The sequence below is a fragment of the Lissotriton helveticus genome, chromosome 1_1 (genome assembly GCF_964261635.1).
Source record: "Lissotriton helveticus chromosome 1_1, aLisHel1.1, whole genome shotgun sequence".
Lineage (NCBI taxonomy): Eukaryota > Metazoa > Chordata > Amphibia > Caudata > Salamandridae > Lissotriton > Lissotriton helveticus.
Genome location: NC_136057.1, coordinates 928,517,873 through 928,545,468, shown reverse-complemented (window position 1 = coordinate 928,545,468; position 27,596 = coordinate 928,517,873). Strand labels below are relative to the sequence as shown.

Below are 27,596 nucleotides of genomic sequence, written 5' to 3'. Positions count from 1 at the left end.
TGCATGCATGACTCAAAGGGCTATACACTACAGCTCCCCCGGTTACCTTACTCAGAAGCTGACAATTTCTGGTGGCTCAAGATCCACTAGAAGTTCAAAGAATCTCCTTCTGAAACCTCGTAGATTCCGGAAAGAAAAAACATATAAACGCTCTTTCTCAGGAATGGCACCCAGGATCTGGAATTCACTCCCTCCAGAAACCAGACTTATCACCTCCACTACATTCTTTAAGAAAGAAGTAAAAGCTATCCTCATGGCTAAATTCACCTGAACATGTACCTAACTTTGGAACATTTTGAGACTCTTGACTATTTGTAATACTTGCTTAGCAGATTGACTATTTGTATTACTGTTTAACTGATTGTTTATGCTCCCTCTTTTATCTACCTTATTTTTTACTACCCATTTACTACCTCAACTATATGTCGCTCAAAAGCCTGTTAATTGCTCTCTTGTTTTTACTACCCCCTTGTTGTAAAGCGCTCCGATATCTGCAAAGATCTTGTTCGCGCTATATAAAACTCTCAAAATAAATAAATAAAATAAATAAGGACACCCAGGCAAATTTAATTATCAACTTGGAAAAATTTTGGTAAAGAATGTGTACAATCACAACCCTAAGTGTTGTTTATGAATATATATGTCTCATCTGATTAATCAGACCTATACAAGTTGAATTACGTCCTCTGATGAATTTTTGTTTTTTCTTGTAGTTTGATATAGCACGAACTCGATTTTAAGGTATCAGAGCGCTTAACATGAGCACCAGTTGCATTACAGATGAACGCATTAATTCTTTTAGGTACAGCGAGATTAAGTGATTTGCCCAAATCACAGGATGTTTGGACCTGCTGCCAGACTCAAACCTGGTTTCCCAGCTTCAAGGTCGTTCACCCTAGCCATTAAGCCACACACTATCCTCCTTTAATTCTTTGACCCAGCTTCCCCTTGCAGCCCTAAGCAGCAGGTCCTACGGTTCTGTGTTTTTGCTTTGCCGGTCTCTTGTGATTCCTGTAATTCTGCATTTTGTATTCTGTATTTGTATTCTGTATTTTTATGTTTGTGTTGTTACCTAGTTTCATTGTATTTTGCCTCGCTCTCTTGTTTTGGCATTTTTTCCTGCCCACTTTGCCACCTCTCGATGATCGCTTCTCGTTTGCCTGACCTACCACCACTCAGCACCCATTCCTCCCCAGGACCTACTTAATGGAGGCCGCAGCGCAGGCATGCCGCTGGCGTGTCAAAGGAGCACTAAAGGCAAATCCATCTGTGCTAGAAACCCTGGCACTCCCGCCACAACCAGGTACAGCGCCACTGAGCTAAGAGTCATGAACCCCAGACTCGGTAACAACTGCTAGCACGGTATCTTCTCCTGCAACACCAGAGCACCCGTATGCTCGTTGACAATCAACTCCACCACCACGCCTGCTTCGAGCAATGAGACTGCCTCCTGCCAAACACATGATTACTTTACAAGCACACCACTGACATTTGGGACATCACCACTTTAGGAGGCTGGCTTAGTATATGGTGCACACTTATCTAAGTGAAGCACCTTCCACTAAGCCAGACAACCCTTATGGTGATGTTAGTGGTCTTAGACAACCATAGAACGCTCTCTAAGAGGTAGCTGTGGAGAGCAGCATTCAGGCTTAGTCCAGAAGGAGGGTTTAGCAGCTTGGTTTACCAGTACTAATCATATAGTATAGGTGAAGTGAAAAATAACCACAGTGATATTATAAAAATATACATTTATTAAACACACTCACTAACACATTGCAATATCGCCTACCCAGAGATATAATCACATTACACACATTACTGCAACAACAGTAAACGTAAGTAGCACAAATACACAGTGGTCTTAAGGGGGAGACCAATCCATATATTAAAGAAGTGGAATGCGAACCACGACCTAAGTTGAGACTGGACCCAGAAGACATAAAAGTTTTGGGGACCCAATGAACCACCCAAGGTAAGTAGCCCGGAATCCCACGGAGGTTGTGCGCAGAGTGGGAACACAACCGTGTGATCAACACAAGTCAACAGGTAAGTCGCGGTTGCATTTTTTAAGAATGACCCTTCCCAGAGGACCCTGAAGAAACCCCATGGAAGATGGATGGTTGAAGAGTCACCCCGCCAGTGGATACCCGGGAACCAGGATACCTACACCAGGGAAGCCGGGTGCATTGGTGTGCAGTGACGTCGGAAACCGCTGTAGACCACAATGGAGGACTCCACTGAAGATGCCGCTGGCAGATCCATCGGCAGTACAGAAGGAACGGATATAAAGGTAAAATCTCAGCTGTCCTAGATGCTAGACACTCTTGCAATGCTCTGTCAAATGCTGCCCAGTTTTTGTGCGTTTGGGTTGGTATATTTCTTTTGAACAGTTCTATGCATATTGGTAAACTCAACTGTGATTGCATATTTCCCAGCAGAAAAATAAAAAATAAATAAAGGGAAGGTGAATCCAGTTTTTACTATCTGTACTATGTCATATGTCATACCTTACCAACAAGTGTGCGAAACAAAATGTATGAGACATATGCTTGTATTGTGTATTGCTGCTAAATGTACCCCGAAATAAAACTTTTTCTAATTTATTTATTTTAAAGATCCCGCTGGAAAAGAAGTTGAAAAAGTACAGTGGAACCCAAGGGTGGATTCATGATGAAAGGTACCTGCAAGCAGAGGGGACAGAGTCTATGCCACTCGGGAGTGACCAAGAGGCACGGAAAACGAATGCCCACCGATGTTGGAAAATGCGGAGAGTTGACGGTGATCTTAGCGCTGTAGCAGTGCAGACAAGGCGACGCTGTGGAAGACCAGGAGCTGTTCAAAAGTTGTCTCAGATATCAAGAGCCAGGGGGATCGGTGTCCGGTGGGAGCACCAACAAGCCTTGGCAGCGGAAAAGGTGCAGTGTTGGTGATCAGTAACTTCAAAGGAACTCACCAAAAGCAGGTAAGTCAGAGTAGGCCCCGAGCAAGCAGAGGAGCCACTTCAGCCAAAGAAGACCCTCCAGAGAACCCACAGGAGTCGCAAGAGAATCTCGAGCAGCTTACCAATGATGCAGGTCCATCGTGCAGAGGATGTGGTGAGGACGAAGTTCTTGGTAGCAAGAGATGCTGAAGCTTCTTCAAGCCCGAAGATCTCCGATGAAGAGAGTCAACAAGTGTCGCTGTGATGCACAGGGGTACTGCTTCAGCAGTTCCGAAGAGGGATACTGGTTTCAAACTTTCTGTGACGATAGTGTAGGTCTTGAGGAGTTACAATATCACCACCTGTGTTGCTGAACCTTTTGTAGTCCAATCTAGCTCAGGAACAGTAAACCAGTCAGCTTCACTGCAGGGCCTGCAGAAGGGATATTCCTTTGGTTGTCTTGAATGTCCACAGACCTGGTGAAGAACCTGTTTGGAGCACAGGCACGGACGACACAGAAGACTGGCAGGACGATGAGACCAGGAGCAGCATAAGGACTTCCCAGTAGCAGTCTCGATTTCCAAAGCAAACTCCAAAGTGCCCAGACAGTTGAAGATGAGAAGGTTTCGGATTTGAAGCTTGTCCCATGACGAATCTAAGGAACCACCTACAGGTAAGACCTTAATTACCCTAAAGAAAGGGTTCCGCCGATTCAGAGGTCCCTCCCACAAGAAGGGCTGGACAGTGGGGAGGATACTCCCATGTCCTTTGTCCAATTTCGCACCAGAGCGGGAGCTAATGGCTTCCTGAACTGGTTCCTACTGGAGTATGCAAGAAGGGCACCAAATGTGCCCTTCAAAGCAGTCTAGTGGTGCTGTCAAGCGCCCCCACCCTGGCCCAATACATCAAGTCCTGTCTGAGAGGTGGTCACACCGCCATGTGACAGGAAACCTATTGTCGTGCCCTCCCGTGCTTGTGCTTGGCTCAACAGCAGGAGCGCAGAATCGTGTCTCTGGTCGGTAGCAGCCATAATTTGCTGTCCAGGTCTGGAAGACTGGTACAGGGAGCATGGAGGGCTTCCCGGAGAAGCCCTACATTGCATGGAATCATACCTCCAACACCGTTTACGGTATTGAGGTATGATTCCAACATGTTTGACACCAAACATGCCAGGATTCATTTCAGCCAGTATATGTATCGTAATAGCTGATGCACTTACAATACCTGGAGAATGGATTCCAGGAATTGTAGGGGTGTCCTGCTCATGCAGGGGCATCCTCACACTTCTAACCAAGCACCAGAATTGAAATGAAATAATGAAATACCAGCATTTGTAAAGTGCACAGATACCTTCAAGTGGTGTCCTGGCGCTTCCTATACTCCCCACATCCGGCGAGGCAACAGTAGAGAATGCTCCTTTTCCAACCTCGCAGCTAAATCCTGAAATGACCTCCCTGTACATCTCCGGTCCTGCTCCGGTTTCCTAGAATTCCGGAAAGGACTCAAGACCTGACTGTTCAAATAAACCCAAACACAAGAAGATGATGGACGGAGTGCTGAAACTTTTCAAACACTCACCGCCAGTCAAAGATCTGGTTTGAATCCATCATCATTCTTTAGCTCCCTACCACAGCTCAGTTCAGACCCAGCTATATCCAAATAAGTCTTGACCCTGTGCCTCATGGGAACAGTCCAGCCCGAACTGCCAAGCAAGGTCTTCCCTGAACTGTAAACAAGCATCCTGTGACCGGTTTTAGGGTAACATCCCTCATCAGCCATGCTAGCTTGAATCCAGTGGCAAAGTGAGCATGGGACACACGTCTGGGCATACCCTGTCAACTTAGGGCGAACAAAGCAAGCACAAGGAGATGATGGACGGAGTGCTGAAACTTTTCAGACACTCACCCCCCAGTCGCAGATCTGGGTTGAATCCGTCATCATTCTATAACTCAATTTGCTACCTCAGTTCAGACCGAGCTATATGCAAATCAGTCCTGACCCTGAGCCACATGGGAACAGTCCAGCCCACCTGAAGCAGCAAACCCCTCAGTACCTGGAAACCATCAGGGGTTAGATTAAGTCCTTAGTTCAACGCTGGAGCTCTCTTACCCCAACAATTCCTGGATGAGTAGCCTTAATTAAAATGCCTGTTTTACCCTTTTAAATACAGTCTTCACGAATGCTACCATCATTGTATATGAAAATATTTGAAGGAAACCCAGGGAAGCTTTCCACAATTCATTTGAGGGAAAAAGATGCCAAAACTGTCACTAAGCACTTTCTACCGGTCTAAATCGGATGGAGGTTAGCTTTGCTTAATATATAAAAAATGTAGTTTTTTTTTTTTTTTTTTGCAGCTTACTGTTCTGGACTTCAAAATGAGAACTCTCATAAATATCAGGACAATCTTTTATTTGACATACTCTTCAGGATTACATTCAACTTCTTAAAAATATCAAAATCATTATAAATCACGGGGGGCGTGGCTTGGCAAGCCACGATGGCGGCTGTGTCCTGCTGAGGCTCCGCGATCGGGCTAGCATCTTGCCCACTTCCTAAGATCGCTGGGAGCCTCAGCCTACAAAAAATACTCCACTGAGGCTTACCTGCAGTGGGGCATCCTCTGGCTAAGCCGCGGGGACTGCGGGCGAGCGACAGACACCGGCCCGTCCCTCACTGAAGCCGGAGCCGAGCGTCGAGCACCCAAGATGGCGGGCGCGGCTCCCTCTACCGGCTGTGGGCGCCACTGAGAACCTGTCCCCGAGGCGGTGACCCTCGACGAAACGGACGGCTAGCGGCCCCGGAATCCCAGCGAGGAGCGGAGTGACCGGCTCACGGGCTTTTAATCCAGGCCGGGCTGACTGTTGCGGTGGTAGCCCGGCGCACAAGATGGCGGCCGCTATGCCGAAGCTGCACTACACCGGCGCTCCTACACGGCCGGGAGCCTGACCCTAGCACCGACCAGCCCACCGCCACGGACCAAGGGACGCCAGCGGAGGTGCCGCCTGCGTGACGCTGGGCCCTTCGGGTGGCCACGATCCCACCTGGAGGCGGTGAGTGTCGACCCCTCCTCCCCCCCCTCCTCCCGTGAACTGTGGTGCCGGTGACCCGGCGGCCTCCTACCCCCTCTGGGGCCCGCCGAGGGGTCGCGGACCGCGTCGGCCCTTGATCGGGGGGGGGCCAGAACGCTCCTGCCACATCGCGTGGCCCGGTGGACCCGGGTGCCTGACCCTAAGATGGCGCCCACAGGGACCAGGGCGCCGTGATCGGCGTGGGCTCCACCCTGGAGGCACGGTGCTCCTCTGACCCTGAGGCGGTAGCACGCCACACCGTGGACACTCATCAACCCGAGCCCCCCCTCCCCGAGCCCTGGTCGCCTGCTCCTCGGCCTCCGGGGGTCGCCTGAGGGACTACACCACACGCCGAGGAGGGAAGGGGCAGGATCCGGCCTCACTGAAAACACCCTGTCTCCGGGGAAGCCTGGACTATGGACGCAGTGCCCTCCTGATGCGCATCTCCTGACGCCAGGACTGTCACCCCCCTTGCAGCCGCAAGTTACTAATCGCACCCCGAACTGGCAGGGGTCCCCTAGAAGGAAGACAGGGACTGCCCCGGGGCCAAGAAGGACTGGGAGCCCGCCCTGCACTGAGCTACTGCCTACCCGGATACACAGAGGGGAGGTGGCTTGCTGATCGCGGGGTGCACAGAGGCCCGGGCCCTCCCCATCTCTGACTGCACTCATGGGGAAAACGAGGACCTCGCAGATGACGGCTGTCCCCGAGACGGCCCTCGAGAAGATGCCACAAACAAGAACATGGACGCAGGCCCACGCGTCGCAAACCGACCCCACACTGTCGGCAAAGTTGGATCAGGTGTTGGCAGCAATCGAATTGTCCCGCCTCTCGATGGAGGAGAGATTGGGCGTCCTGACAACGGACATCAGTCTAATCCGCGACGACCATCGCAAGTTGGCGGACAGGGTGAAGGACGGAGAACGGATCGTGACCGAGCTGCAGCCTGCGGTGAAAACACAGGAGGCGGAACTGAAGGAGGTCCTACACCGCGTGGCGGCCCTCGAGGAATGCACAGTGGACTTGGAAGGGCGCTCACGACGCTGTAACATCCGCGTCCTAGGCCTGCCGGAAGGGATTGAGAACTCGGACCCTCTGACATACATGGAGTCCTGGACCAAATCTTTCACACCGGAGGCGGAAAGGTCGGCATACTTCTCCATTGAAAGAGCCCATAGGGTCCCGGCCCGGGCGCCCAAGCCGGGCCTTCCTCCGCGACCCATGTTGGCTAAATTCTTGCACTTCCGAGACCGCGATGCGGTGCTTCGTGCGGCCCGGACGGCGGGCCCCCTACAAGTGGAAGACCAGCACGTTATGGTGTTCCCGGACTATGCCCGAGAGGTCCAGCACCAGCGTTCCACCTACCTGGACGTCAAGAGGCGCCTCCGCGCAAATGATCTTCAATATTCCCTGCTGTTCCCGGCCCGCCTGAAAGTACTACACATGGGGAAAGCCCTCTTTTTCAACACGGCGGAGGAAGCACAGGATTGGACTGAGTTTCACTGCCCAATAATCCCTAATCCTGGACCCCAGAGAGCACGCAACAACGACTTCAGACGATCCAGACGACGAGGTGCGAGCCGTGCTCGATCAGGCCGCCCCAAAAGCCAAACATCATCCCCCACGGGCTCACCCGACCTCACGCAAATCATGCAGGAGCGACGAGAAGCCTTAAGAGCGGTGACCGAACTGCACACGTCACCCATAGCGTCGGATTTGGAGGGTCGACCGCACCTGTTCACCCCTGAGAAAGACCGGGACAGTGACGGAACAATGTCGGGGATTGGACCAATCTCCTCCCCCCCTTGTTGCGACGCACACCTTGGATGCTACCCTGGCCAGCCAACCTGGCACCTCTTCATGATGGAAGAACTGTCCACTGTTATATCCTTCTCATGGTGGCCCATTGTATTGCGCGACGTCTAGGAGCCTAGACTGCTTTGTCAAATGCTTGTAAGCGCTAGCGAGCGATAGACGCTTCTCCTGCAAGAGCCCGACCCGCGCACAGGCCCAGCAGCGACACACGCTGCCACCCCCACAGATATCCGTTGTATTTCTCCCCTAGTGGGATACTAGTTTGGATATGCCACCTCCGGTGCGATATCCCCAGTATTGGGACTGTTTCCCACCCAAGGTTCTATTTCTTGTTAATCCCCTTAGTCCCTCCCCCATGACTGTGGAAGCTTGGCGCATAGGAGCACACGTGACATACACACTGGCGGCCGTCGGGGGCTGCAGGGGGGTCCCTCTCCCACTCACGACACCCTACGAATGGCAGACTCATGTTCAGACATTAATGTCCTTACACTGAATGTACGAGGCCTACACACGCCCAGCAAACGCTACTCTGTTTACTCATACATTAGGCGTATGTCAGCCAGCATTGCGTTTCTGCAAGAGACGCACATGGACACTACCGAACTCACTCGCTTGCAGGTCAAATGGCGAGGGATCTTCTGTGCCACTCACTATTCAGTGTTTGCGCGCGGCGCGTTAATTTGGGTCAGGCCAGGTACTCCCTTCCGGGAGCTCCGACGGGTGGTAGATAAAGAGGGCAGGTATGCGCTTCTAGAGGGAATACTTGATGGACAGGGAATACTCCTTGGCAGCATTTACGCCCCCAACACGGATCAGGATAAATTCTGGGACCACCTTACGGGCATTTTGGCCCAGTTCACTACAGTTCCGTGGGTACTGGGAGGTGACTTTAATTCCACACTGGACCCCACCCTGGACCGCTCGCATCCTCCCCCCACACACTCCCCGGCCCCCCGGCAGGCAGAACTCTTCAGGGCATGGACCACGCATTGGGCGCTCACTGACGCATGGCAACACCTACACCCACTGGCTCGCCTTTACTCCTTCCACTCGATTCCACATAACCTCAGGGTCCGCCTGGACCGTTTCCTCTGCTCTGCACCAATCCTCCCTAAGATCACATCTACAGATTACCTAGGTCGGATCCTCTCGGATCATGACGCCCACATCATTCGTCTGACCTGGCGCCCCCCACACCCACCAGTCCCCACCTGGCGCCTCCCTAGGGACTGCCTCTCAGACCCAGTATTCAGAGACGCACACGAAACCAGCATCCAAGACTACTTCACGCACAACACAAACACGGCATCGTCGGTACTGGTGGAATGGGACGCGTTTAAAGTGGTGGCAAGGGGAGAATTCATCAAACAGGTAGTAGGAGTCCGCCGCACCTTGGAACGGACGCTCCAAGCCTCAGAACAGACTCTGGCCGCACTCACTAAACGGCCTGACGACTCGGAGGAGCACGCCATGCTCACGGCCGAGGCTAAGACGGAGTATCAGATTGCCTGCGCTGACCTCCGAAAATACAATTTTAGGGCTTACGCCTCTAGGGTACATAAGGACAGAGACAAAACTGGAGCGCTACTGGCCTGGATGGCGAGGCAGGATACCGAAATCAAGCCAATCACGGATATTGTCAATCCGGACGGTGTACTGGTGCGCTCACAGGCCGAAATCCTCCTAGCGTTTCAGCGACACTATGCACAAGTGTACGGGACCCCGGCCCGATACTCCCCATTTTCTGTGGATCGTTTTTTAGACCCACTGACGCTGCCCGCAATATCGGATGTGGACAAGCGCACCCTTGACGCCAGGATAACACCCTCTGACATCACCCAGGCGATTCGTGCCATGTCCCGGAATAAAGCGCCGGGACTGGACGGCTTCCCGCTGGAATACTACTCGACATTCTCTCCCCTAGTGGTCCCCCATCTGTCACGGGTGTTCGGGGCGTCTCTTCATTTAGGGAGGTTGCCCCAGTCACTGCGGGAATCCGTGATTGTCACCTTTCCCAAACCCCACAGAGATCCACTCCACATGGGGTCGTACCGCCCCATCACGCTCCTGTCGGCCGACTGTAAAATCCTGGGGAAAATTCTGGCTGATCGTTATGCACAGGTCATACGCCCGCTGGTCCATCCCGACCAATGCGGCTTCGTTCCGGGGAGGAACACCTCCCAGAACCTCCGCCGAATCTTCCACGTTCAAGATCAGATACGTGGCAGATTTCCCCGCGCCGCCTGCCTCATTATGGACCTGGAGAAGGCGTTTGACACCCTCACCTGGCCCTATCTCTTCTCAGTCTTGCAGCGCCTCAATATCGGCCCGACGCTCATAGCGTACACGCGCCTCTTGTATACCGATTTGACCACGCGGGTTCGTATCGGGAAACGTATATCACCAGCGTTCAAAGTTCGGCGAGACACAAGACAAGGGTGCCCCCTGTCGCCTCTCTTATTCGCGTTAGCAGTCGAGCCGCTGGCGGTTCGGCTGCGCCTGGAAGGTGTGGAATGGGGCATCCCACTTGCGGACAGCACGCATTGCGTATCCATGTACGCAGATGATCTCCTCATATACGTCCGAGACATCAAAACGGACCTGGCCCCTATAGGGGCGACGCTGGCGGAATTTGCAGAGGCCTCGGGACTACAGGTGAACTGGGACAAGTCCACAGTTTACCCCTTACACCCGAGCCTGCCCCCCCGGGAAGTCGGGCTCGGAGCGCATAACCTCTCATGGTCCGCGGAAGCCCCCCGGTACCTCGGTGTCCGCTTGTACCATTCCCCAGCTGACCTTTCCGAGGGGAATCACCGCAAAGCACTTGCCAGTCTGCGCCCGGCGGTCGCCTTCTGGAATAAACTCCCACTGGCCCCAATAGGAAAGATAGCTCTGGCTAAAATGGTAATGCTTCCCCGACTCCTTTACCACTTCACGAATTTGCCGGTATTCCACCCAGATCCTTCTTCCGCGACGTTGACTCCCTCCTAGGGACCCTTATCTGGGGCGAGGGCCGCCACAGGGTCGCCCTGAAAACCCTCCAACTTCCCACGACGCTGGGAGGACTCGGAGCTCCGTCCTTCGAGTCATATTTCCTCGCGGCACAGCTCCAATGGCTGTCATACTGGACGGCGGACCGTCACCCTCAAGAGACTGTCACCTCGACCGGCAGAATCGCAGCCCCGGAACTCACCAGTCTTCTTCTCCCGGGCACCAAGCCACGGCGTACGTACCCCCTCCAAGTGGCGATAGCGCGCCGGTGCATGATGCGGATCCACCGAATGTCCCCCAATAGACCTCCGTACTCCCCGCTATTACCATTGATAGGCAGCCCCAGGCAAGACTCCTACTTCACGGCTCCGTTCTTCACCGTATGGTCGCACTGTGGCATCACGGATCTGGAATCGCTCTTTGAGGAAGGCCAGTTAAAATCACTTGACCGCCTGACCGCTGAATACGGGCTCCCCCCGGGACAATTCCTCAGATATCGACAGCTGATTGATGGATACCGGCCCCATTTTAACCTCCGCACTGGCGAGCCAGACACGCATCCAGTAATACACGCTATCCTGCGTATGGGGGTGGGACGCCACTTAGTCACCTGGCTGTATAAATCCATCCGGGAACTCTCACACGCACCCCTGACGACCTTGCGGGCTACATGGGAGGAGGACATAGGTCGCGCACTACATGACTCAGAGTGGACTAAAGCGCTTGAGGCCCCAAAACGCGTCTCTAGGAACGCCCGCTTCAAGAACATCCAATACTATATCCTACACAGGGCGTACCTCACCCCAGCGCGATTACAGAAGTTCTATCCCTCCACATCATTCCTATGCCCCAGATGCAGCTCCTCTGCTGCAGACTTTCGCCACATGTTTTGGAGCTGTCCTGACCTTCATCCCTTTTGGCGGGCGGTACACGACACACTATCGGAACTGACAGGTCTCACTACACTATCCACCTGGGAATCTAGCGCATTAGGCATCTTTCATGTCCCTAAGCAAGACTCAGTGCATAGGCGCTTCGTGTCCTTAGCGCTCCTGTTGGCAAACAGATGCATAGCCATGCGCTGGCGATCCCCGGAAGGTCCCCCTATAGCAGCATGGACGGGAGCGGGCAGTAAATGGGCGGCGGCGGAAGAGGATGCTCTTAGAGAGGAAGAAGCCAGGGGCGCGCGTAAATTTCCCATATCCATGGAATGGGCCATGCTCCTCTACAGCTTCCGACAGTCCACACGTGTAGGTGACCCACCTACTCCTCCCCCCCCCCCCCCAGCCCGAGAAGACCAATAGCGTCTACCTGGTGCCCCCCCTCCCCAGGGCAGGTTCCCGGTGCCCCCTGCATCCTGATTGACTTCCCACCCTTCTGGAGCGCAGGCTGAATAGCTCCTTGGGCCCCCCCCCCCCCCCGACACCCATCACGGGTATCCCCCTGCTTCGACCATGCTAGCGCCCACATGCTTCCCTCCCACAGTTTTGTCCCCCCCGTTCTCTGGTAGCACCATTATATGGACAGTACAGACCCCGATCCAACGCCCTTGAGACGGGACTTTACATACCTGTTATCATTCACTGTCCTCTTGGCTATGCCGGCTCACTGTCTCCCGGCCTGCAGACGTGGTTGCAAGATCTGTACTGATTAATGGAGGAAATGTATATTTGCACCAGTTGTATAAACAAAAAACACGTTGCACGCATGGCTGAATGTTGAGGCCACGTCAGCAGATTATTTACACTGTACCCGTATACTTTGATGCAACAATAAAACAAATTTAAAAAAAAAAAAAATCATTATAAATCACCAATAACAGTATGCAAAAAGACCTCTCAATGGTTCCTTTCTTGTTAACTTCACAACAAGATTTCAGGATCTAGTCTTACACTATCAAAGTGTTCTGAATGTGAATGGAACACTGAGATGGCAGCGCTATGGGATTACCATGTACAACAAGTTTTGAGTGAATACCTTGGTAAATACTTGAGTTGCTTGTAAACAAAATTGAAAAGCCTGTTATTTTTGGGCCTTATACTCAGATAAATCATTTTTTTCCCCAATAAAAGTTTGACTCCATCTCAATAAATGCTTGTGAGAAACTGCCTCTAATGAAATGGTTAGATCCCCACTTTTTTTCCTGAAAATTGTGCTGTTTCAATTGGAAGTGCACAGGGTATTTGCCTACCATGTCCCCTGTCCCACACAGCCCCTTCCCTAAAACTGTAGCACAACTTCAGACCGCCTGTAAGTCCCTAATAAATGGTACACTTGGTACCTAGGGCATTGGGACTGAAAAGGGTCCCGTAAGAACCCCTCACCAAGGCCATGCAAACTGCCAATGCAGCCTGTATGCCTTGATACAGAGAAAAACGACTAAGTCGATAATAGCACACTGCCTGTGTACCATGTCAAGCAGCACTGCCTAAGGTATAGGTAAGTCACCCCTCTCGCAGGCCTTGCAAGTCCAAAGGCAGGGTGCACTATATCTCAGGTGTGGGCATATCTGCATGAGCAATATTTAATTATATCCTTAATATTTTAAGTGCCAGGGAAGCCATAGAGAGTACATGGGCTGAAAACTCGAGCTCTTCAGCACCATGATAACTTGACTGAACCCAGAAGTGTTTGGTACCAAATAACTCCTCCCAATCAACCCACACTGATGCCAGTGTTGGAGTTATTAAAATATGTACCCAGAAAGCACCTCAGATGAGCCCCCTGAAAACCTCCCAACCCTTGTGTGGTTTCTTGACTAGCTGTAGGCAGCCTCCCACCAACAGACATGTTTCTGGACCCATGGCCTGAGAGCCATTGCTGTCGGAGGTCACTAACAAAACCCAACCTGGGCATAGGTGTCACTCCTCCTCCCAAGGCAGTCACAGCGTGCAAGAGGGAAGCCTCAAAGGCCTTGCCACCTTTGTAATGGGACCCCAGCCTCTACTGCTTGCAGCAGATGGCAGCCCCTGGTATAAAAAACCCCAATGTTTGGCGTGAGAACTGGCAGGAAAACTTAGTGGGAACTTAACCAACACCCCAGGTAAGGGACCCATAGGTCTAGTATTTATGAATTTTAGATTCATGACAACTATGAAGCCCAGACACCGAAGAGCCGCAACACAAAGAAAGGAGAAGGACCAGTTACTCTAAGCCTGTCTGCTGGCTTTCGCCCTTGCTACAAAAGATGACTCGTCTGCAGGCCAAGAGACTTCCAAAACCCACGGAGGACTGACTGCAATAAAGATCAAGAACTTCCGATGACAGTGGACCTGTTCACAAGAAATCAACCATCAAGGACTTTTGAGCCCAAAGAACGGTGAAACCAGACCACCAGACTCGCCTCTGCATCAGACACCTCCGGCCAGAGTCCACGTGGCCCACTGGTCCTAAGAAGGTTCCCTAGCAGTCCTGAGATGAAGTCCTTCCAGGTTGACCCCCCAGCAGTGCACCACAATGACACCTGCAACTTCAACCCAACGACCACCACAACCGTGACCTGCTCCAGTAAGCCTTTTCCGACGTCAAAGGATACCCCTGCACCAGAAGCCCCTGAGCCTTGGGGAGCTAGACCAACAGTGTCCCTACATCCCCAAGCATCAGTATTTACCTGGGCAGTGTTGGATTTCTTCGCACGGCCTCCAGGCCAGAACCTGCTGCAGTTTTCCAAAACTGATCTCCTCCACTGGTTTGCATTGGGCGTCCAACGTTGTGTTGACACACTGCACCTGTGCCGCTAAGGGTGTATATTTGGTGAGCCCTGTGGCCCCTCCAGAGCTTGCCTAAACCCCTGGAGATTTACCCCAACACCGCTTATACTTACAAGTAAACAGTGCATCTTTGATCACCCCTAGTCTCCATTGGTTAACATTGGGCCCGACTCTTAATTTGACCTCTGCACCTGGCTGCCCCCGAGCCACTGGTGGCGCAGTCTTGGTGCTTTGCCTTGTGTTAACCTGAAACCCCGGAGACTGGGTGTGTAAGTCATGTACTTACCTACAAACTGCATTTTTGTTTTCCAGCCATAGGTTAACAGTGCTGAACTGAAAATTGCACTAAGTGCCCACTTTTTAAAGTGAAAAGCATTCCTTATGAAAAATGTAATCACCTTTGAACATAGATCTTGGTGTTAAAATACTCGAAAAAGAAGCGCTTTTTTTTTTAATTGGTGTGGATCTCCTTTTCAGTTGTGTCTCATTTATTAATCACGGTGTGTATAACAAATGTCTGACACTCCGCTGTATTAGGCCTAAGTGCTTTGGGCTTGCACAGAAGCCCTGTACACTTCAGGGGGAATCTCTGGACTCTTTACACAATATAACCAATTATTGGTATATCAGATACAGAGACAGCTTCCTATAATGCTTTTCTGAAGCAAGTCATTTTATGCTAAATGGTTCATTTATAGAATAAATCTTTTTTTGCACAAAAACCCATACGGTTTTAGAAGGTAATCCATGGAAATAGGCAACTGGCTTCCAGCTGCATGGTCTTGCCCACACCCAGTTCAGTTTTGAAAATACTTTTTGGGGTTTTGTGAAACTTAGTATTCAGATCCCAAAGATTCTGAGATATCATTACTGGGGTATCTACCAGGACCTACCAGAGGTTAATGGTATAGGCGATTGGGGAAGAAAATTGATTTACATTACTAACCTATTAGCTAGAGCTATAATATTGCAGAATTGGAAACCACAACATATACCACAATTGTAAGAATGTCTTGTGACAATTATGAGAATAAAGGCAAGAGAAAACTTTTTTGACGCAAGGACAGTAATCAGTACAAAAATGTGAAATGCTCTGTGGTAATATTTTACTACAATGTCAGAAGACATTGCTGTAACGAAAGGTGAGATTTTTTTCAACACAAAGTCCTTATTGTCTTTATGCAACCTTTTGTAAATACACTTAACTTATCCAACTTTGTTGTAAACAAAAAAATAAAATGAAGGAATAACTGCAATACCATACAATTTCCTGAAGGTCAAAGCGCTACATCTGAACACATCAAGGTTTCAGTATCCCATTACACTGCGCTGGCAAAGGCCGCCTGCCATAATATAGCTGTTTTACATTTCTGTTGCAGTAGTAGGGCAACAAAAGGGCGTAAAGGAGCCTAGGGAATATCAGTTCAGCATGTTCAGAAAAATCATTCAAAACAGAGGTAAAGAAAACAGTAACACACACTGGAAAAAAAGGACATTTCACTCTAGGTTGAAAGTACCCATCCATCGCATGCAGTAATCCATGAGGACCTAGGAGGGTGAGTCATGGGGTAGAGAGAGGTGACATGCTGTTCTGGTTTGACGTGAGTGCTCAGTCAAAACTTTGCGCCACCAGTGAGTTGATAGGTGTGAAACATTAATGTTCCAGTCACAAAATGTATTGTATGCAAGGCTGCCTAGTGTGGGTGAATTTCCCCTCTGTGCACATAATTTTAAGGGATAGAATTTCCATGGCTAGGACTTGCCACATGCATGTGTACCATTGAGCTACTGGAGAGGCATGGTTGCAATGAAGATATACTAGTTGCTTGGGAGCACTCAACATGTGGCTAATTAGGTGCCATTCTGCATGAGTCCTGGATTTCAAGAGCAGGGGTCGGGCACCTAACATACTGTCTAGTAGGATTCCAGGAGCGGAAAACCTATTGGTCCATTAATGTGGCTAAGAATTTCTTTCCGAATGGTTGCGATGGTTGGGGAGAATCACCATATGTGCAAGTAGTTTTCTGGTGCTGCCAGTCAATGGCAGCAGGGGTGAAGAGGTGGAGAAGATAGTAGATAGGTGCGCAAGTGTGAGATACCAGCGTGTCATTACTTTGTATGCCGATTCGCGCTGTGATGTGAATCTATTTAATCGAGGGACATCTCATCAAAGTTGTTTCCATTGTTTCGTAGTTCTGTCTTCACCAACATCTGCGTGCCATTGTGTTCGGTAAGAATGTGGGTTGGATGGGGTGGAGTACCTGGTAGTTGCGAGAGATAAGTCTGAATGTCCAGCCAAAAGGTAATTATTGTCTCCAAGGCAGTGAGCTGGCGAGTCGCTCCCTGTGGAGGGCTCAGTGGCAGAGTTGAAGGTACTGTAGCCTAGTAGATGCAGGAAGGCGAAACTCTTTCAACATTGGTCAAAAGTCTTAAAGGATTCGCCCTTAAACAGGTAACTAAGAGCGTGGCAGTTCCCCTCACTCCAATGGCTGAAAGAGTGTGGTTGTAGGGCTGGCGCAAAAAATGGATTTCGTGCTGGGTGAGAGAAAGTGGTAAGGCCTCGTTTCAAGGTTACTTTGTTCCCTATCTCCAAAACGGGTTTTTGTAGGGATTGCGATATAGGCACTCTGCAGTCTCACATGTTTGGGGAGAAACACCAAATCCCAGAGGGGTCGACAAGCCACAGCCCGATCCACTGAAACCAATGCTGGTCGCTTTCCCCCATAACCCACTCTCAGATGTAGCGCAGATGGGCTATGCAGTAATATTCAAGGAGGTTGGGGCATCCTAATCCCCAACCCCCATCTCAGGGAAGCAAAAATGCGATAGGAAAGCAAGGGTGCTTACCATCCCAGATAAAGGTACGTATGTCGCATTGGAGGTGCATAATCTCATCTTGAGGGAATGGGGGGAGCAGGGTTTGGAAGAGATAGAGGATGTTGGGCAGGAGAAACATCTTTACCGGTTTAGACAACCCAGCCATGAAACCTAAGTGGCTTCCAGGGGCAAATCTTTTCCAGGATAGATTTCAGATATTCCGCCAGTTGGCCCTTGTCCATGAAGTTAAAGATGGCGTGAGATTGCGACCAAGGTATTTAATAGAGCGAGGGGCCCACTCAAAGGGCGTGGAGGACTGTAGTGCCGGTAGGTCAGCGGAAATAATGGTTGGGTTTAGTGATTGGCATTTAGACTGATTTTGAAATCCGAAATCTCTAAAAATGCACTCGAAGTCAGTACTTGTGCCGGAAGAGACGACTCTAGCTGGGTAAGGGTCAGTACAAGATCATCTGCGTACAAGGAGATTTTGTGAGTGCGCTCCCTTGAATGGTATGCTCACAATATCTTCTGTTTGTCGAACAGTAACCGCCAAGGGCTCTACTGAGGGCAAATAGAAGGGGTGAGAGGGGATAACCAATCCTTGTGCCCTATTTGGGTGGATGGTTTGGGGCAGGCCTCCGCTCATACTGATTCTAGCACTGGGAGAAGTATAGGAGGCCATCATTCTAGTGATCATCATAAGGGCTAGACCTATCCTATGAAGGACTGCTTTTAAAAAGGGCCAGCTGACCATATTGAATGCCTTTCCTGTATCAAGCAAGACATTCAAAGAAGGGATAGCATAACAATGTGATTCCTCCACTAGATGAGCCTGGTGGCATACGTTGTCTGCCCCCTGTCTTATGTATAAAGCCGACTTGATCCGCATCTACAAGACCTGGGAGGTAGGGTTCCAACCTTTTTGCTAGGATTTTAGTATACAGTTTTGCATCCTTGTATAAAAGCGCAATGGGATGGTAAGAGGAGCACAAGGAAGGGTTCTTGTCCGGTTTTGGGATCAACATAATCTCTGCTTCAGACATAATGGGGGTGAGACCGGAGTGGCTGTGAAGGTGTTAAACAGAGCTAACAAGTGCTCTTGTAGTTGGGGAAGGAATTTATGATAAAAGACCACCAGGACCCGGGTTGTTGAAAAGGGGGAGGCTCTTCAGGGTGCGTTGGAGCTCCACCACGGAAATATGTGCTTCAAGCAACTCATAGTGTAGTTGGTCTTTGGGGAAACTCAAGACAGCCAGGAGATATGGGGAGGGAGATCACCCTGGGAAAACCCTAGCAGCCACACTTAGGCAACCACGTACCTCGGCATATATCACTGAACTCAGATGAAAACTGCGGACCTATAAGGGGGTCAAAGCAAATACTCTACTACCTTCCCAAATTTTATTTTGGGCTATACTCTTCCACTGCCCCAGACATGTCAGCCGATCTGCAAACATATCTGGACTCACTAGAATTATTATGGTTGGGCAAAGCGCACAGGGACTATTTAGATGAACCTCACATTGTAGATGCTATTATACAGGTCATTAATAGTCTCCCCAAAGACAAAGCCCCTGATCTAGATGGACCTGACTACATCTTTTTATAAAACATATGACACTCTACTAGCTCCACATCTACTAAACATCTACCAGGAGTCTCTAGAAGTCTCCCACCAACTATGTGCAAGGCAGTACGTTACGTTAAAAATATTTATACCGCGCACGTTCACCAACGGTTTCATGGCGCTCCCGCCTACATATCTGGCCGCTTACCCTCGATGCCCATGTTGCAACTTTCATACAGCCTCCCCCACACACATACACACGCGCACGCACACAGACACACGAGTGCTGCCCCCCACTCCCCCCCCCCCTCACACACAGACACACACGTGGGCGCCCCGCCCGTAACGCCTCAGCTAGAGACGCCTTCACGGGCCGGACAGAGCCCCACCGGGAGGAGAGCCGCCAGATTGCCCCAGGAGCCCCGCCTACGCCCGGACAACAGACAGCACCCCCGACGGCCCGCAGAGCCCCTCGGAGGCCCCGCTCCAGCGCCGCATCTCTTCAACGCTGCCACGAGCCGGACCTACCTCCGGGCCTCTGCTGAGCCCTGCCGGTCCACAGCTGTTCCCCGCATTGTCCGCGGCATCCCGGACCCAGGTACTGTTTAGTGTGTGCTCGAGGGCGCCGTCACGGACTCGAAGGTCCGCCCCTCATGAGATCTGTTTGCTGACTGTTAACCCCTTGCAGGGCACACACGGAGCTCAACACTTCGAGAACTGTTGTGGTTAACGTTCCTGCTAGAGAGAAAGAGATTGAAGTTTTGTCTAGTGTCAGTTTTGACCTGCCATAATGTAGCACTGTCTAGGGTTAATGTGCCTGCTGTGAAGAATGCGTACTCTGCGGATCAAAGATCTGTATTTTAACAGAACCAGAAGTTTGTTTTTTATTTTTTTATTCTGAAACTTTTTCTTTTAAGGTGAAGTCCCTGTGCCAGGCCGGCAGCTCCTCTGGGTGGCGCCGGGTGACCAGGACCTGAAATGAGCCCTTCTTTTGGGCGCTCCCGCGGCACCACCATCTTTCATCGTCTGCCAAGGCGAGGTCTGGCCCGCGGCGCAGGCCTGTCATTTCCTCCACGTCTGGGCGAGACTTCCGGTGTGGTTTCCCAGCGGTGCGGCCCTGCCCTGCGGCCACCCGGCCAGGGCGGCGGGATAATGGGCACCGGCGCCCCCTCATCACGGGGCGGGGAGCGTGATCAAAAGAATCCATACAGGCTTGCGCCCCCTGGTGGCTGCAGGACCTCATGCGACACCGCAGTATGCCCATCCGAAGCTTGGCACCTTGGCTGTGAGCTGGTTCACCCATCCCACAGGCTGGCACTGCCTGCTGGGCATGGAAGCTGACAGGACGTATGGTGAACGCATGCATTCCTCTTTGACTGTTCCCTGTGGCCCTACCTTCAGGCAAAGGAGTGCTAAGGTGGGCTAGCCCCCGCCCTGACACCGCGCCACCCACCAGGTGCACAGGAATGCGGAATCAATGGTCTCGTTAAAGTGAACACGTGACCAGCCCAACCACATCCCGGAAGCAGCTGGCAGCCTTCCATCTTAATTCGTGCACATTTCCACGGCGGTGCCAAGTTTTTACCAAACTTTGCGAAGTATATGGGAACGTTGCAACTTCTTCTCGAGGTCAAGTTTTTTCACTTTGACACTTCCGCAAGCACCTCTTGACTTTGGTACCAATTTATGGCACTCACGTCATAATTAACGCCAACAAATGGTTCTGAATAAATCGTTCTCAGCGTACAATGGTGTTCTTTTTTTACGTACAGCTCGGTGCTTTAGTTACTCAGCCAATCGATAATCTTGCATTCTGGGATTTGTAGTCCTGATATTACAGCAAGTTAAACAATGTTATAAATCTCAGCAAGCAACCAAAAACTTGGACTGGATCTGGGACACTAGAGAGTTCTGTAGAATATGCTCAGCGGGAGGTAAAGATGCTGCTTGTCGATGAGAGGTACTAAGCCTTGTGGACTTGAACCTTTAGTAACACCAATACAGACTTAGCTAAAAATTTAATGCAAACCATTGTCATATACAATGCCAATAACTCAAACTTTAATGCTGCGAGACCTATTGCATTGCAAATGCTTGTTGTTATAGCTATGGAGCCCTAGGGTACACGTGTCCAACAATATCACGCCTCTAGAGGTGTGGGATTTATATCTAGGGGCCTGATAGTCTTGCGATATGCGGACGACGTGATGCTAAATATTAGCTAATAACAGATTTACATTTGTCCTCAAAGGAATTGTTTAGATATTCTTCATCAATTAATACTGTTGTCACTTAAGTGATCAATCATTAACCAAAAGCAAGGTAGATACAGTATATTACTGTTGTTTATTTCCTAACATTCATCAAAAACTTTTCCAAAATTCTTGGCATGGCAACAATAATACTACTATATTTAATTAATTTCTGTAGTATGTAAAATCTTTTGCTATTTACATGGACCAAACAAAACACCATGTAAAAAAGAAGAATTTTGCATAACAATACATTATTTGTTGAAACACAAAATGATACAGATGCAAGCAAAACGGTGTCAGGCGTCGACGTTTCGGTCCCTCTTCGGTTTATCTAATCCATAGGACCATCATCAGGACAAGTTGCACAAATATATCAATAACCACCAGCCGGTGGTTGTAAGGCCTGAATGGACAAAAATGTCCCAAGATGAATTGCTTGAATCAATCTTTCACGTTAGTTGAAAAATTGTAGTACAAACCAAATCAAACGGTGATGTTTCAATCGGGAGCTGCCGCGTTCAACTTCCTCATACCTCAGTAGTTCGAACTACTGAGGCATGAGGAAGTTGAACACGGCAGCTCCCGATTAAAAGTGATTGAAACATCACCGTTTGATTCGGTTGGTACAACAATTTTTCAACTAACGTGAAAGATTGATTCAAGCAATTCATCTTGGGACATTTTTGTCCATTCAGGCCTTACAACCACCGGCTGGTGGTTATTGATATATATGTGCAACTTGTCCTGTGTCCAGGCAATAGATATAGTAGTAATTGCACCTCTAATTGTGGGCCTGAACCCATCCTATTGAGTGTGTGCCGAGATGGTGGGGTGTGTGTTGAGCTCAAAGGAGTTTGTTATTGTTTTTCGGACGTCCTCAGCATCTACTGGCTCGCATAGTATTTGTAAGGGAAGGCTCCATTGCGGGTACAACTATGTGGTCTCCCCTATTCTAGACCAAGATAGTTCTAGGTGCGCATGGTTAGAAATTTAAACATCTATTAGGAGGATTGTGTCCAGGTCGCGCAGTAGGGAGTGGGTGAGAAAGAGGTAATCGATATGCGAGTACGACTGGTGGACACAGGAGAAGAATGAGAATTCCAGAGTGTCTAGGTGGTGGTACCGCCATGCATCAACCAGGCCCATGTTGGTGATGTCACGTTTGTGAGCCGCAGACATAGCACCAGTTCCCTGGAAGGAGGAGGTGCTACGGTCTAGGTCAGGGTCCCAGACCGGACTGAACCCCCCCTCGCCCACCCCACCCCGCAATCATCACATCCCACGACAAGTGATCTTTAAGCAAGCCCCTGAGATAAGAATCTTGGGCCTGGTTGGGAGCGTAGACTTTAAAAGACTAAGGGGCGGTGAGCCATGTTGAACCAGTAGCTTCAAGAAACAGCCTTCTCTATCCCATACCACACTCAAAATCGTAGAGCAGAAGGTAGCCTTAAATAGAATCACCACTTCAGCTGTCGTGGTGGGGGCATACGCCCAGTGGTGGTTGGGATACACAGGCTGTGCCATGCGGGGAGTGGCGTGTCGGAGGAGGTGGGTTTCTTGCAGAAAAATATCAGCCCTCTGCTGAATGAGATTCTCTCGTTTAGCAGGTTGAGCACTCACACATTGAGGGTGCGGAGTTTAACAACAGAAACCCCTCAATGTTTTTAAGCTTAGTCTGAGCAAAAGATATTAAATATTTGAAAACTAAGAAAGATGGCAAAATATATGTACTATATAGTGCATTTTCTTTTGGTCTGGACTTGGGTAGATTCCTCATTGACAGGGGATCTCAGCTTCTAGTCTCACAGTGAGATGCCTGAGCATATCATTTTGAAACACGCTGCCACTAAAGATGGAAAGACTGAATTTGTCTCATGTCATATTAATGATCTGTGGAGTTGCAATAGTGCTAAAATACTGAAAATGTTAAAGTCTTTAAAAACAGAACTGATTTATTATTTAACACATTTTTACATGCTCCATTTTTTAAGTAAAATAAAAGTGCCAGAAATTCATGTTTTTTCGTTAGAGGTTTGAGAAAACAAACTATTAGAAGCAATTAAATGGGAAAGGTGTTGTCAATTTTAGTTCTCACAAAAAATGTTCTGATGTACTTATTGACTCACTGTGGGAACTGTCATGCAAAACAATTTGCACACACTACGTAAGCTAGTTATCCATTTTAATAGATGTTTATGGTTTCTACGGAATGTGCAAATTACCTTAAACAATTTTTGCAGATATTAAACATCTTTAAAAACGAGCAATATCACTGCTCATACATGCTTTCATCAGTAGAAATTTACTGAACTATACCAGGATTGCAACAATATGCAACAAAGGAAAGCAACAAAGCAGTCAAAGGTTTTGTCGCTTTCATTTTAGAGGCACAATCCACTCAGGATGCTGAAATGTATTCCCCCCCCCCCCCGTACACCCCCTGCCAGATGACCAAAACCGATTACAGTCATCCAGTCATCTGAACAAAACCTTTTTACTAGATGAAGATCTCGGGTTGTGAGGGATTTCACTGTTAAAATGTATTGGGAATCGCACATTTAAACCTGTAAGCTCGGGTAGAGGCTGAAAATGTGCCACCTGCTCCTATTTCCCTCCCAAACAAGTTTCTATTGCAGCAGTTCTGAAACCACAAGCACACAATCAAAGTGCACACCCCTACTCACTTGTAAAGTGATGCCAGCAGCCTCCACGTCACCATCTCTTGCTGAAGCAGCCACAGAATGCTGGCAGTTTTTGAGAACTTCAGATGTGCAGAAGGTACGCGTTTCACAATTTTTTCCAGAATCTTTACCTGGTAAGACATTGACAGGTTACTTACATTTGGCTATCCATTAAGCAAGTGCGAAAAAAAAAATTGAACTACATTCTCTTATTAAAAGGAACACTTTTGAAAATAGTATGAGCAGTACACAGTGAAGCTATGAAAACCTTGCCTGTACCGGACCCAATAACACTTTCCAAATTATCTTTCCATAAGAGAAACACTGCCACTCCTTAACTTGGCCATGAGAACATGCCCCAGGCCAAGGGGACTGGGTTGGGGAGCAATGATGGGAGAGAGCAGTGGGGGAGCAATGAAGGGAGAGGGCAGGAGGAGAGCAAGGGAAAAAGCATTGTAAAACAAAAAAGCAGGCCATCTCACAGTTAAAGAAAGGAGTTAAACCTCAGAAGCACCTACATCAAGAATAGTTAACATAACAAACAAAACAGCGTTCCAGATAGTCACGACTCTCTAATGCTCATGGAAGGACATAAAGGCACAAGGCCTCAGATTTTGAAAAGGAAAAACAAATCTGTCATGCTTTACCCACATGTTCACTTGAGCCAGTCCTTCAGCAGCTAGTTTTTTCTGAACTTCTGGAGCGCTTGCCTCCTATGTAGAGTTGTCTGGCTGAGATCGGGATATAGTCCACCTGGGAACCCTAAATCTGCAAGTTCTGACCCCTATGCGGCTGCACGGAAAATCAGTTGACTCGGTTTCCACAAAAAGTGGATATTTGTCTATTAAACATGCCACAAGCTGTGGGTGATGCATCTATTTCTCATGGGAACTAGGACATTATAAACCATAGATGGTTGTCTTTGTGTTTACAGTTTAGTGCAGACAGAATATGACCAGGTTCTTCTGCTCCCTCTCTCTCCCCTAGTGTATGACATATTGAGGAGCTTCATTGGCTCCAAGAGATTCAAGAAATTATCCTTAACAAAAACTTCTTTAAAGAAAAAGGAAACACCATTTTCCGATGAAAGCTACAATCTAGTTAGACTGCCATTATTCAGAATTGAAAATGGCAGAAGGATTATCATTTGACGATGTCATAAACTCATCAATTTTAGCAGCACCCCCTCTCATCTCTCCACAAACATAACGCATACAACCTGCTGGCATAACGCCCAGTTGACCACCTTCATAGGAGAGAACTCCATCCTCGACCCCTCCCAGTCTGGATTCCGCAACAACCACTGCACCGAGACTGCCGTCCTCGCAGCCACCGATGACATCTGCATGCTACTCAACCAGGGACACACCGCGGCACTCATCCTACTGGACCTCTCTGCAGCCTTTGACACCTTCTCTCATCGCACCCTTGCAGCCAGGCTTCACGACGCAGGAATACAAGGAACCGCCCTCGACTGGATCAGATCCTTTCTCTCCGCCAGAACCCAGAGGATCAGACTCCCGCCCTTCCTCTCCGAACCCACCAATATCAACTGCGGAGTTCCCCTAAGGCTCTTTACTCAGCCCCAGGCTCTTAAACGTCTATATGACCCCCTCGCCGCCATCGTCAGACAGCATGGGCTCAGCATTGTATCCTACGCCGACGACACCCAGCTCATTCTCTCACTCACAAAGTATCCTGAAGACACCAGGAAGGAATGAAGAACGTGGCAGCCTGGATGAAAAACAGCTGCCTGAAGCTCAACTCAGAAGACAGAGGTCCTCATCCTCGGATCCTGCAACTCTGCCTGGGACAACACCTGGTGGCCCTCTGCCCTTGGGAACCCACCCACTCCCACTGACCACGCACGCAACCTCGGTATCATCCTCGACTCCTCCCTCTCCATGAACCGCCAGATCAACGCAGTCGCCTCCACCTGCTTCTACTGCCTGCGCATCCTCTGCAAAACCTTCAAGTGGATCCCCCCATCTTCAGAAAGACCGTCACACACGCACTCATAACCAGCAGACTGGACTACGGCAACGCCCTGTACGCAGGAATCAACAAGACCCTACTGCACAGACTCCAGACCATCCAGAACGCTGCAGCCAGACTCGTCCTCGGAACGCCGCGTCACCAACACATGACCAAACTCCTCACCCACACCTACAAATCCCTCTAAAACATCGGACCCAAATACCTCAATGAGAGAGTATCCGTCCACGTACCAAAGAGGGACCTCTGATCCACCGACCTCGGATTGGCAGAGGTCCCCCTCATCCGCAGAAACAGGACGGGTAGGAGAGCTTTCACCTACATCGCAGCCAAGACCTGGAACGAGCTCCCCGGTTAACATCAGATGCTCGCCAACCCTGCACACCTTCAGGAAGGACCTCAAGACCTGGCTCTTCAACTGATTCGGAGCTGCCCCTCCCGAGCACCTTGAGGCCCTCACAGGTGAGTATTGCGCTATAGAAACCCCTGATTGATTGAACCTCAACCTTGAATGACTGGAAATCACTAACCGACCAAAGATGTAATCAGTTTAAAACTACTTCATATAACCATTATGCAAGATTACCTAAGAGGGAATATAGCCTCAGAAGGTCTCAACGTAACTAATTAATCACCGTTTGTTTTTTAGAAAACATTGAATTTAGAAAGAATTGGTCACTCATAGCCTGGAAATGCACCAGAGACTGGCTAGGGATCATTATTCAAATGGGAAATAAATTATCTGATCCACTACTAGTTAAAAATAAGATCAGTGAAACAGCCTTAAAAACTCAAGTATCAATATTGATGTTCTAGAAAATATTTGGCCGAAACTAATAAAAACCTTTGGTGAATTCAAAGATTTCTTGACTCAGAACAAAATATCATAGTTTCAAAGGGATCTTAAAAGTTTTCCTCGACAATACCTTTCCATACCCAAAACCATATTTCTAACCAAAATGGTCAGAAAACTCTGAGAGTTTCAGATCTGACAGCTGGAGGCTTGAGGTCTAAGAGATCATCTTTTGTCTTGAATGATAGTGATACCAGCTATAGACAATCAGGCAAGTGGAAGACCCAACCACAGACAGGGAGTGGGAACCAGAGACCGTACCCACCAACACAATACAGCAACCGTTTTTCAGGTAGAATCGTTATCCACAGCCACACTATCCCCAGATACGACCGGGCTTCCTTTGGCAACAACTACGCACTCCTTTATAGACCGAGGTTGTGGCAAAAAAAGAGGGCAAAGAAAACAAGGGGAGGCCCAACACCAAGAAAAGAAAGAAGTCCTTCCCCCAACTAGGAACGTGCAAATCCCGAAGGAAATGGTTAACTTAAGTGACTACACATTTACGGAAGCCCAAATTCAAGTACTAAATAAAGGCTTGGGTTTAAGTCCCACTGCCAAGTCGGATGTTTTCCAACTGATAAAGGAACTCATGGAGTTCATTCAGTAGATTTGCCTCTTCTTCTTGAATTAACCAGCGATTGGAGAAGTAAAAGATAAGAAAACAAGTTTGAGAAATAATTCAAACTTCTATCCACCATCCAGTGCAATGCCACACAAACTAATGGCCTTTGAAAAAGCAGTGACACACGATATCCACAAATTGAATAATCACAGGGATCACACCTTTCATAATCTAAATAAAGGAGAGCAAGAAGTAGTAAAAGAGCTGAATGAATTTGATAACATCATAACCAAACCTGCAAATAAGGGCGGTGCCACTATGATCCTACATAAAGAAATGTATAAAACTGA

At 49.2% G+C, this 27,596-nt stretch overlaps 1 protein-coding gene across 3 annotated transcripts in view; it reads right to left on the bottom strand.

The window, feature by feature from the left end:
- The window catches only part of NUP107 (nucleoporin 107), a 547,946-nt gene that overhangs the window by 384,863 nt on the left and 135,487 nt on the right, over positions 1-27,596 (bottom strand). For all 3 annotated transcript variants that reach the window (XM_078676641.1, XM_078676632.1, XM_078676648.1), the window contains exon 7: positions 23,837-23,964. In XM_078676641.1, the coding sequence (XP_078532767.1) occupies positions 23,837-23,964 (128 nt within the window). The remainder of the gene's footprint in view (positions 1-23,836; positions 23,965-27,596) is intronic.